This window comes from Panicum hallii, chromosome 1 (genome assembly GCF_002211085.1).
Source record: "Panicum hallii strain FIL2 chromosome 1, PHallii_v3.1, whole genome shotgun sequence".
NCBI classification, from domain to species: Eukaryota; Viridiplantae; Streptophyta; class Magnoliopsida; order Poales; family Poaceae; genus Panicum; species Panicum hallii.
The window spans coordinates 16,131,685-16,143,195 of record NC_038042.1 but is presented as its reverse complement, the minus strand read 5'-3'; the positions used below and the strand labels follow the sequence as shown (position 1 = coordinate 16,143,195).

General features: G+C 38.9%; 2 protein-coding genes across 2 annotated transcripts; both read right to left on the bottom strand.

Annotated features, from left to right (window-relative positions):
• Positions 1-1,461: 1,461 nt before the first annotated feature.
• LOC112896262 lies at positions 1,462-4,351 on the bottom strand. The gene is made up of 8 exons (XM_025964186.1): positions 4,288-4,351; positions 3,911-4,143; positions 3,217-3,289; positions 2,843-3,102; positions 2,551-2,763; positions 2,373-2,465; positions 1,913-2,017; positions 1,462-1,827 (listed from the first exon to the last, which is right to left on the bottom strand). The coding sequence occupies exons 1-8, from the start codon at positions 4,349-4,351 to the stop codon at positions 1,462-1,464; spliced, it is 1,407 nt and encodes a 468-aa protein (XP_025819971.1).
• A 2,193-nt stretch (positions 4,352-6,544) lies between these two features.
• On the bottom strand, positions 6,545-10,147 carry LOC112896253. The gene is made up of 6 exons (XM_025964176.1): positions 8,208-10,147; positions 7,588-8,085; positions 7,390-7,477; positions 7,200-7,315; positions 6,703-7,016; positions 6,545-6,660 (listed from the first exon to the last, which is right to left on the bottom strand). Exons 1-6 carry the CDS (start codon positions 10,145-10,147, stop codon positions 6,545-6,547), a joined length of 3,072 nt encoding a protein of 1,023 aa, XP_025819961.1.
• Positions 10,148-11,511: the final 1,364 nt, after the last annotated feature.

The window sequence follows — 11,511 nt, the reverse complement described above, 5'->3', positions numbered from 1 at the left end:
TCAACTCTTTGTTCCATGCCTTCAATTTAATAATAAGTATATCCAATATTTTATATGTATATCTGTATCAACAGCTTTCACTAGATCTTGTTCACTATCGAGATTGATTGATCCCGAGTTGTGGTGTTCGACCCTAAGAAAAAACAGATAGAAGAATATCAAAACCTCATAGACATCCTCCAAAAAGCATGGGCTCGCTTCCTCAAAAAGTACATAGGAGTCAGAGAGAACCCGGGTGCACTTTATACCAAAACGGACTTTCCGGTATGAATACAATTCGCACATCTAGTTCCATTTCTTTAATCACCATTAATATTTCATAACCCATATATGTATATATATATATATAATGTTTGAGACAGGCGGAAGGAAATAACTTATGCGGGTATTACATATGTGAGTTCATCCACACATTTTGCGGTCCAAAGAAAATGATACAAAAAGAATTCGATGTACGTGAAGAATTAAGAACAATTTCTTTCATTTAATTTCGTACATGTATTGATTAAAAAAATGATTTTGCATTTGACAGATCTAAAGATGACCTCATCGAACTGGAAAGAATCAGGGCAATTCAAGATGCACCATGTCGATTCCTGCTCGATAAGGTCATAAATCCCAAGGGAGAATTTTATACAAATCATAGGAAGCGTGGGTCAACTTGATGCAAACAGGGCCGACGACAATGATGAAGACCATTAATGTTTGAAGTACTTGTAATGGACAACTTATGTGGCTATTTCACTACAAGAAATCCTTTAATCTGTGATGGACCAAATTCGTCATGGATTAGCAAAAAAACGTCACAAAACCCTGATTGTGATGTTTTTTGCTTTTGTCATGTATTGAGCGTCATGGATTGCATCTGTGACGTTTTGCATGTAACTGTCACTAATTACATTAATCTATGATGTTTCTTAAACGACACAAATTGCCTTGAGCCCACCCCAACCCAGCCCAGGCCCAAACTTTATGACAAAAAAAAACGTCACGAATTAGTGCCACGTAGGATTATATTGGGCTTGGCCCAATAACTCAAAGGTTTTTCAGCCCATTTTCTTAATTTTTGACCAGGCCCATTAGTGCCATTTTATATTACTTTCAATCCAATTCAAAATCTGGTTCAATTTGGCCCAATTTAGTTCATCCCACCAAAAAATTCATCAAATTCAATTCAGCCTATTTTCAAAATTATTAATTCAGCTCAAATCATACCACATTCATACATCAAACCTTATAAACATGGAAAAACAACAATGCTCATATATCAAATATAGCAATATAGATTCCATCCATCACATACGACATCCAAGTTAGGCATACGACATCAACAAATGTCTAGCATATGCATCTTGCATTAGCAAGCATGAAAGAGCAAAAGTATTATAACTACTTCATCTATTAACAAAATGCATGCAGCTGTTGCAGCAACAAAACAAATGTCTAAGTCCCACCATTCGCTCAAGTTGACTTGATCTGACTTAGCACGAGCTGGAGCTTTGCTTCCATCTCAGCTTGTTTCTTCTTCATTTCATCTTGCTCTCTAATTCTTCCCTGTTCTGTTTCTTTCACTTGCTTTGATAGCAAATCCAATTGTTCACGTTGGGCATCAACAACAGCTCGAAGGTCACCATTTGCCCTTTTCTCCGCTTCAAGTTGCGCTTCGATGCTTCTTATGCTAGGCCTAGAGCATGCATTATGAATCCCAATATTCTTTAGAAATGAACTCTTCTTTGTTTTCTCAGCAAGCACATCAGCAACAACCTTAGTAGGAGACAAAGATTGTTCACCTTCTCTTGATGCAGACAATCTAGTTTCCATTTCAGACTGAAAATGCAAGTAGCAAACATGATCATTGATCTTGAGAGAGCATTATAAGAATTTAAAGCAGCAGTTTTGAATGATACTTAACTATGGCTAATTGTACATCAAGTGTGAACCCTTTCTTTTTCTTGCTATAGTGACACTCCTTGAACAACTCCAATGCATCAGGTTCATGATCAATATATTTGTCTCCCTAGAAAAGAATGCAGTAATAACATATTCAGCAGGTTTCTCTTCAAAAAATAACACTTTCAGCAAGTTGACATGATAGTAGCAAAAAGGAATTACAGGTTGACATATGGCTTTCGGGCAGGACTAAGCATGAACTTGACATATGAAAGCATTTAAATTTACAACACATGGTAGTTTAGACATTAACATAACAACTCAGCTCATTTCAGCCCAAACACAAACTATTAGAAATATTTTTTAACCTCGTCTGCAGCTACCTCATAAAATATCACAAAGCACTGCAAAGTGCATAATTTTTGTTCCACAGTCATGCTGAAATATAGAACAGAAAAAATATAAATACATATGTAACTTACCAAATTTTCTACATGAACTAGGTAACTACGAGAACCAGTTGTGTGGTGGTGCTTCACATTAGATCGGTTGTTTCTGCTCTTTTGACATGTCTCCTACATAAAAAATCAGAATACATGTAAGTCATGTGTCAATTCAATACATATGAGGTAGGATTTAGGTTTTTAGAAAGGAATGTACCATCTTTTTTGGTCTCTTCCAAGATTCTACAAGATCATTCCATTGTTCATCAGTCATTGATTTGATAGGAGAAGATTTGCTCACCAAATGCAATGGAAAAGGATCAAAATATTGCTTTTTAAGCCTGTGATGTTGTTGACGGATTGCATTCTTCATCATGCCAAAACAGGCTTTTTGAACAGATGCATCATTGGTATTGATATAAAACTTTGCCTATTAAAAAAAGAATAATGTGTGAAAAAATCAACAATTTATAGCCACTCAATGAGATAGGAAGACCTAGATAATGCACTTTACGTGTTCCTCTAAATTGTTGTAAAAGAGCAGAATTCTTCTTATAATCCTTCCAATGCTTTAACACCGGCATATGGTTCCTGACTGCAATATTGCATTCGGTTGCAAACTTAGCAGCTGCAAAAGGTGCCACGGGCCTTATCCCCCCTTCAGGAATAACAATTTGTAGCTTCCCATGCATAGCTCGACTCATCTTCTCAAGACCATGTCTCATATTCACTCCTCTCTCCCTTCGATCATTTTCAACAAGTTGTACATCTACATAGAGATAGAATTAGTAAGATGAATTGAGCATGGATCAAGCATGAGATGCAAAGTTCAATTGCGAAGAAAAAAACACATGATATGGTAGATAGATTGATATACTATTACCTTCATTAGTTATCTCATTCTGGACACCAAGATTAGTAGTAGCCTCACCTCCAATAGTCATGTTATCCTCAATCTGGACATATCCATTATCTAAAAAATGGTAGCCAATAAGAACAATCATCATTCACTTCACTAAGCGCTAAACAGAATGATAGCCAAAAATTATTACCTTCGTTACCCATCTAGTTGTGCCCATCAGAGGGAGCAATGGCATGAAGTTCATTGGTCATGTGGTTGTTATCATCAAAAAGGGCAGGTACATTAGCTGTAAAAATGGCAGCATGTAAAAATGCAGTCATCATGCAATCAATGCTAATATAATAAGAGTAAGAAACATGACAGTTAAACTAGCCTTCAGCTATATAGCATGTGTGTGGCCATCAAAGTTGCCAACTTCTTCAACTTGGCTGCCATGTGATAGAGATGAAGATGGCACAAAGATTTCATTTGGTGCCAAACTTGCATCACGATAGGAAGTTGTTTTCTTTGACCTTGTACTTCTAGTAGTTTGTGGCTCTGCAAAAACTCTTTTTGAATGAGTCTTGATTGCTTCGGGACGCATAGCAGCAGTTTTATTGTTACAACCCTTCAAACCATTCCAAAAATGAAAGCATAAATCAATCAATAAATTGGACAAGTAGATTTAGCAAGCAAACAGCATGTTAATTTGTAATAAGACAGGAGGAATTAGCACCTCAGGAGTGTCATCGTCAAGCAGATCCTCCTCATCAGTGTCATTATTTGTCGGATCATACTCATCCTTGGAGTTTTCTCTATTTCTGCAATTTAGCTTATTCTTCTTGTGAGCAATAGAATTTGCATTTGAAAGCACATCGACTAGATCATGAATTCCAAATTCTTTTAGCCTTGCTTTGTTCCTCATACATTGTTGGAGGCGCTCCACTTCATATGGATGCAATGGTTGTTCTGATGAGAGAAAAAATGAGCAACAGATTACTATTGATAACACTGCTTGCCTCATTACATGATTTTGAAATTTATAACAGCACATGCAAAATATTCACATAAACAGGAAATATATTCAGAAGAGAGATGAGTAGAGGACGGCACCTGCTGCTACTGGTCGATGTTTTTGTGGTTTCTTGGCTGGAAACTTTGCACGACCAGGAGCCATCTTGCCCAATGCTGGATGGAAAATATAAAGTAATGTTAAATGCAAACAAAAAAATATAGAAAGCTACTTTAAGAAAAAAGCTTGTAGTAAATAGCAAAGCTGAACACAAATAGTACTTGTTTATTTTACTGCATGTTCATAGCAAAGTCGACAAGCAGGAGGAAAACACAAATAAGCATAGCATCAGATAGCCAATCACATGCAGTACCTAGAAAAGCCTATTGGAACTTAAGTACAAGGTGCTGCTTACATCATACAATTTTGACAGAAAAAAGCATAGTCAAGATTAGTTTTAGAATAAAATGAAGGGGGCACACAGCAGAAAAGAACATCACAAGCATAGTCACACCAATCGTAGAAGGGGGAGGGGCACAGCTCCCACCTGCAGCACCCCTACAGATCAGCCAATCGTAGAAGGTGGAGGGGCGCAGCGCCTTGCCCTCACCAATCGTAGCAGGACTCAAACGACAGGAGGAGGCAAACAGCAGGATTCAACCAATTGTAGCAGGGGGAGGGCGCAGCTCCTTACCCTCACAAATCATAGCAGGGGGAGGGGCGCGGCTTCTCCCAGCCCTCTCTAATCGACGGCAGCATGAGGAGGTGAGCAACAGAGGTGAGCAGCCTATGAGGGGCGCGCCTCCCAACCCTCTCCAATCGACAGCAGCACCACGAGGCGAGCTGCAGAGGTAAACCGGCCTTAGGAGGAGGATCGAGGAGACGAGCTGCAGCTGGATGGATGGATTTGGGACGAGGAGGCGAGCTGCAGCTGCAGAGTCATGTGTGGTGGCGGCTGGATGGATTTGGGACCGAAACAAGCTAGGGTTGGGACTGGTAAATAAATATATAAGCACCTGAATTCTGAGGCGGGATAAGATTTGGGCTAGGCGGGAGGTGAATTTTGACGAGGCGGGATGAGATTTGGGGCCACGCGGGAGGCGGGACCGTAGGCAGTGACATTTTGGGAAGGTGGGAAAAATGAATGTTGTTTGACGCGTGGGCTCTCAATTTGTTTTAACAACGTACATATAAACTTTTGATTTAAAGAAGAGGCAACATATACTTCAAAATAATTGCATCCTTTTTGGTTAAGTCACCAACTACCAATATGGATGAGCATTATCACAATCATTATGTTTTATAAGAAACATATATGATTAAATTGTCTCATGTCCACCTTGATTAGTTATTGTGGTAGCAATCGAGGTGTTATGCCCTCCACTAACTATACCATGGTAGGAACAATTTAACGGTCACATTCTTCATTGATAACAAGAGTAAGACAATTTGAACTAACAAAAAAGTGGATATAACATGAATTGATACATGCATGATGAATTTCACTTTAAATTGACACACAACTTAATTAAGAGTAAAGGGAATTTGAATTCACACATACGTGAACTAAAGGTATAGTCGATTTGAACCCACACATACTTGAATTAAGGGTAAAACCAATTTAAGTTCACACACATACTTGAATTAAGAGTAAGCTAATTTGAATGCACACATACTTCAATGAAGAGTAAGTCAATTTGAATTCATTCGTACTTGAATTAATAGTAAGTCAATTTGTTTCATCAAAAAGGGGTAAGCTAATTTGAACCATATTAGTTTCCATAAATAGATTGACTTAGTATGTTGAAAGACTACCAATTTGAAATCACATATCCTTGGAGTAAGAGTGTGCCAATTTGAATTCACACATACTTGAATTAAGAGTTGTTCGATTTGAATTCACCATAATTGAAATAAAGGGTAAGTCAATTTGAATTCACACATACTTGAATTAAGAGTAAGGCAATTTGTTTCATAAAAAAATCAATGGATTTGGCAAAATTTATACTCTATAAAATAATTTCTTCAGTTTGGACTCTATAAAGTTTTGGCAGCATATCCCTTTAAATGTTTAAAATTTTATAATTTGGCAGCATGTTGCTTTAAAATTTTCAAATTTTACAAAATTTGGCAGCATGTTCCCTCAAATATTTTAAATTTTACACAGTTTGCATCATATCCATATGACAATAATATTGTGCAGCACAAACTCAATTCCATAATAATAATATTGTGCAGCACAAACTCAATTCCATGAAAATACAACATTAGAAGATACAACTTGCCGCTCTAGTGCTCCTCCATATTTCTACCAGGTGCTCTACCCTTGCAAGCTTCTATATTCTAAATTGGAAATGGCTATTCGTCATCACTGTCAACCTCATTTGTGACACCTTCTTCAGCATCACTGCAGTACTCAACAATCGTGACATCTTCTTCTTCACTATCACTCTCATGCACTTCTTGATATGTTCCTTTTAGCAATTTTTCCATTTCAGCAGCTTAAATAGTAAGACCTTGTTCATCATCTCTACTTAAAGGCTTCTCATATACAATGTCAGAAACCCTTTGCCGGATACCATTCTCTTCACAACACTCATCTTCTTGATGTGCAGGAGTATTATGTTGTGTAGCTTCATTTTCACTCACATTATAAAGATGCCTATGCTCAAACGTCTGAACAACATGCCAACTTTTACCCAATTTTGTGTCTGCCAAATAGAAGACCTTCCTTGCTTGAGTGGCCAGAATATAGGGATCATTTTTGTACCATAGACTTCCAAAATTAATGCTTTTAAAAAAGCCATCATCTTTAAGTTTAGTCCTCTTCCTGTCCAATTTAAACCAGTCACATTTAAATAAAACAACAAATCTATCATCAAAATTATAATTTAACTGAATGATCTCTCTTAAGGTTCCAAAAAAATCAATTTCCTGACCTTTATGTGTACCTGGTGTCATTACTCCACTATTTTGTGTCTTTCAATGTTTGTCACGATCAATAGTGTTAAACCGCACTCCATTCACTATGCATGAGGAGTATTTTCTAACTCTGAAATCAGGACCACAAGCCAAGGAAAATAGATCATCATCAACCTCTTCTTGATTTATATTCCGCAACCTCAGGATCTGCCACATGCAACACAGACATATCAGATTCTATAGCTCAAAAATAGCATAAAAAGATTTGAATTACTACTAACATGGTTCCTGAACCAAGTCTGGAATCCCTGCTGCAAAGTTCTTTCAATGTTAGGCAGCCCTTCCCTCTCTAATTCATCTCTGAATATTCTGCAATTTAGAAACAATGATAGCATACCTCATATATATTTGTCGAAGGTAGCTTGTAAAACTATGAATACAATAAAGAATATACCATACCATACCATTTGATCACATACCTCACATATTTGTCAACCTGACTACAATTGTTCAGAACATACCATACCATTTGATCAATGGCACTATCATCATACACTAGTTCACAAGCAGAGGTGAAATTAACTCCATGTCCAAAAACATCAACATTGTAGGCTTCCTCATTAGAGAACCCTTTATTTCTTGATTCCCGATTAAATCTTGTTTCTACATCGTCCATGTATTTAGAACAAAATGTCAAGCACTCATCTGCAATATAAGCCTCAGCAATTGAGCCTTCTGGTCGTGCCCTATTCCTCACATAGGGCTTCAAAGTATACAACCGCCTTTCAATTAGGTACATCCAACCATATTGCACAGGACCTCGCAGCAATGCCTCATCAGGTAGATGTACAGCTAGGTGTACCATCACATCAAAGAAAGCCGGGGGAAATATTTTCTCAAGTTTTACCAAAAATATTGGGATTTCTTTCTTCATTTCAGCCAACACATCCTTGTTAAGAATTCTGCTGCACAAGTCCCTAAAAATTTGCCCAACTCAGCTAGAGCCTCATAAATATCCCTGTCCAAAAATCCTCTCATGGCAGCTGGTAATATTCTTTGTAGAAGAATATGACAATCATGTGTTTTGAGCCCTTGTAACCTGGTTCCCTCAGCATTTACACATCTTGATATGTTGGAGGCAAATCCATCTGGAAACTTCACCTCTCGTAAAAAATCATAAAATGTCTTCTTTTGTTCTGTGGACAAGGTGTATCTTGCATGAGTCATCTCATATGAATCTCCATGCTCTCTAAATTGTAGCTCCTTTCGAATACCCAAATCTTTCAGATCAAGCCTAGCTTTAACTGTGTCCTTTGTCTTCCCAGGTATATTGAGAATTGTCCCAATCAAGTTCTTGCATATATTTTTCTCAATATGCATGACATCAAGATTATGTCTCAGTTTCAAATTATTCCAATATGGTAACTTCCATAAACTAACCATCCGACTCCAAACTACCACCTCATCCTTGTCCATATCAGAATGCTTTCTTTTCCTATTTCCTTGTTGCTTCCCAGGCCTAACATGTTTAACTCTCTCTAGTTCAGCCATCAACTCTTCTATAGAGAATTTACTTGGTGGATCATTGCTTTCATGAAGACCAACATATTCATTATTTCTATGCAAGCGATGTCCCATTGGAAGGAAATGAAAATGCCCAAAATAACTAATTTTGCTCCTCAATCTGTATGAAAGAGGGTGCTTGTCACAATGAATACATGCAAAATAGCCTTTTGTTGTACGCCCTGAAAGAGTGCTCAAAGCTGGGTAATCGTGGATGCACCATAAAACTGCAGCATGAAGGTTAAACTTTTTTCCACTTCGAGCATCATAAGTACGTACACCTGTCCAAAGCTCAAGTAAATCTTCTATAAGAGGTTCTAAAAATACATCAAAGTCCTTTCCAGGTGATGCAGGACCAGGAATAAGCAAAGCCATGATGAAATTTGTCTCATCCATACACATCCAAGGTGGAAGGTTATATGGCACAACAAGTACAGGCCACATGCTGTATTTGGTGTTCTTTTCTGAAAAAGGGTTAAATCCATCAGTAGCTAGTCCAAGTCTAAGGTTTCTAGCATCTTTTGCAAAATCTGGATATTCTCTGTCAAAATCTTGCCATGCCTCACCATCAGCAGGGTGACTCATTTCCTTCTCCTTAGGATTTCGCTTTAGCTTGTGCCACTGTGCTTGTTCTGCTGCTTCTTTGTTCACAAACATCCTTTGTAGCCTAGGTATCAAAGGAAAATGCCGTAACGCTTTCTGTGGGATCTTCTTTCTTTCAGCATCAACCCATCTTGAGAGACCACAAACAAGGCAATTGTCAAGCTTGGCATATTTGTTTCTGAAGAGCACACAATTATTGTAGCACACATGTATTGATTCATACCCAAGACCTAATTCCTTTAAAAGAGTCTTTGCTTCATAATATGATTTAGGGAGTGTATTGCATTCTGGGAAAGCATCAGACAAAAGCTTTAATATTGCTGAAAATGCAGAATTGGATATCCTATAAAATGACTTCATGTGTAGAAGCTTTACCACAAAGGTCAACTTTGAAAATTTAGTACAACCTGGATAAAGCTGACGCTTGGCCTCTTTCATCATTATTTTGAAAAATGACCCATTGTCACTAGGTTCTGCATCATTCTCATTTTCACCATCTTCTTTATCTTTCTCTGCGTTGTGTAAGTCTTGTAACAACTCATTCAAATTACCATCACTATAGTTGTCGTGCTCATTCATACCCAATTCTTGTAAAGAATCATATTCATGCACCTCAATAGAATGCTCATTAGCATAGACATCAAAGTTCTCTCCATGATGAATCCATCGAGTGTATGTACTTTGCATGCCATTCATCAATATATGCCTCTGCACAAGAGCTAGATGCTGGTACTTCTGATTAAGACATCTACTGCATGGGCATAAAATTTCTTCATCCTCTTCAAATTTTCCATGAATGAAGCTCATAAATTCTTTGACACCGTTGATGTAATCTTGAGAAAACAGTCTTGCATGCACCCAACTTCTATCCATCTAATCAAGTATTGTAAAGAAACTTAAATCAACAAGTCTGCCTCTGGATATATAAGCTAAATGCAAGTATAGGTTATAGTTATTAAAGAAAAAGTACCTTGGCTGCCAAATTTGTGCAGAGCAAACAATGTAATGATCAGTTCAAACACATTCCCCCGGGTCGCATTTAGAAACCCATCAGCTGCAACCAAAATTTTTATAAAGTTCAGTAAGCATTTGCAGTGATCCAAGAATGCATAAACAATAGTAACTGTATGCAAGTAAAAATTGTTTGTACTAGGCCTATTAGACTCAAAACAAACACCCATGCCTGTAGATTGCAATGTCGCACCTATCCAATGATTACAATCTTCAATCTTTTCCTAGACGGTCTCTACTAGCGACAACAGCATCTATACTACTAATACAAAGATTCAATGTCTGAACCACTGAATCATTCCATCAGCAATATATTTACTCAAAGTACAGGTGAAACATACAAAGATTGCGTACCTGGGGGCTGGAGCAGGGGAGAGGAGAGGAGCTCTACAGGAGGCGTGTGGAGATGAGCTCTGCAGGACAGGGCGAGCGCCGGCGGAGGCCACCTGCGCCTGCCGCCTGGGGAACCACCGATGGAGGCTGCCTGCCCCTCGATGAGCAGAGTAGGATGCCCACAGAGTAGAGGAGATGAGCGCCTGGGCGAGCAGAGGCGACGATAGGAGAGGAGCTCGGCCAGCAGAGGGGAGGAGCGCGCGGTGGAGCGCCCCTGCGCCTGCCGCCTGGGGAACCGCCGATGGAGGCCGCCTGCCCCTCGGTGAGCAGAGGAGGACGCCTGCAGAGGAGATGAGTGCCTGGGTGAGCAGAGGCGATGCGCCGAGAATTGTTGATGAGATGATTCTGTTTCTTGTTTATTCATGGTACATATTTATAGTCCGTAGACTCGTCCTTTTTTAACTAACCCTAACCAAAACACGACACGAATCTTAACTGCCTATATCTAAATTTACACGGCCTTTCTGGCCCCAATCACCGCACAGGGTCCGATTCGCAAGCTTATCGTAACTGTCTTCTAGGCCCATCTCGCTCCATGGCCCACTTCTGGCCCGGTCAGATTATGGCGGTAACACATGCCCCCTGGTTTCGGCAATGGTAATTCCGAAAACAACCATTTAAAATCGCCTCGACCCTTCGGCTTCCAACCCGTACAGTCACGCCCCTTCAACTTCCAATGGTTGTGATTGCTCTGTATCAGTCTCCTAGGGAACCGTCACGGTGCCGATTCACTTCACCTCTCTATTTACCTTTATAAACTTACCCCCGGCATCTTCCCCAATCATCTTTCTCTCACAGCCATTAACAATTGCGCTCCTTCTTTTCTTTTGCCA

What these genes read in the sequence shown, in the direction of transcription:
- LOC112896262 (XM_025964186.1), bottom strand. Translation starts at nt 4,351, where the DNA reads ATGGCTCCTGGTCGTGCAAAGTTTCCAGCCAAGAAACCACAAAAACAT. An exon ending in ACATCGACCAGTAGCAGCAG is followed by an intron (nt 4,144 to 4,287) that starts GTGCCGTCCTCT and finishes TTCTCTCATCAG; the next exon opens with AACAACCATTGCATCCATAT. An exon ending in GAATGAGATAACTAATGAAG is followed by an intron (nt 3,103 to 3,216) that starts GTAATAGTATAT and finishes ATCTCTATGTAG; the next exon opens with ATGTACAACTTGTTGAAAAT.
- LOC112896253 (XM_025964176.1), bottom strand. Translation starts at nt 10,147, where the DNA reads ATGGATAGAAGTTGGGTGCATGCAAGACTGTTTTCTCAAGATTACATC. An exon ending in GTAAATGCTGAGGGAACCAG is followed by an intron (nt 8,086 to 8,207) that starts GTTACAAGGGCT and finishes GCAAATTTTTAG; the next exon opens with GGACTTGTGCAGCAGAATTC. An exon ending in TGCATAGTGAATGGAGTGCG is followed by an intron (nt 7,017 to 7,199) that starts GTTTAACACTAT and finishes TAAATTGGACAG; the next exon opens with GAAGAGGACTAAACTTAAAG.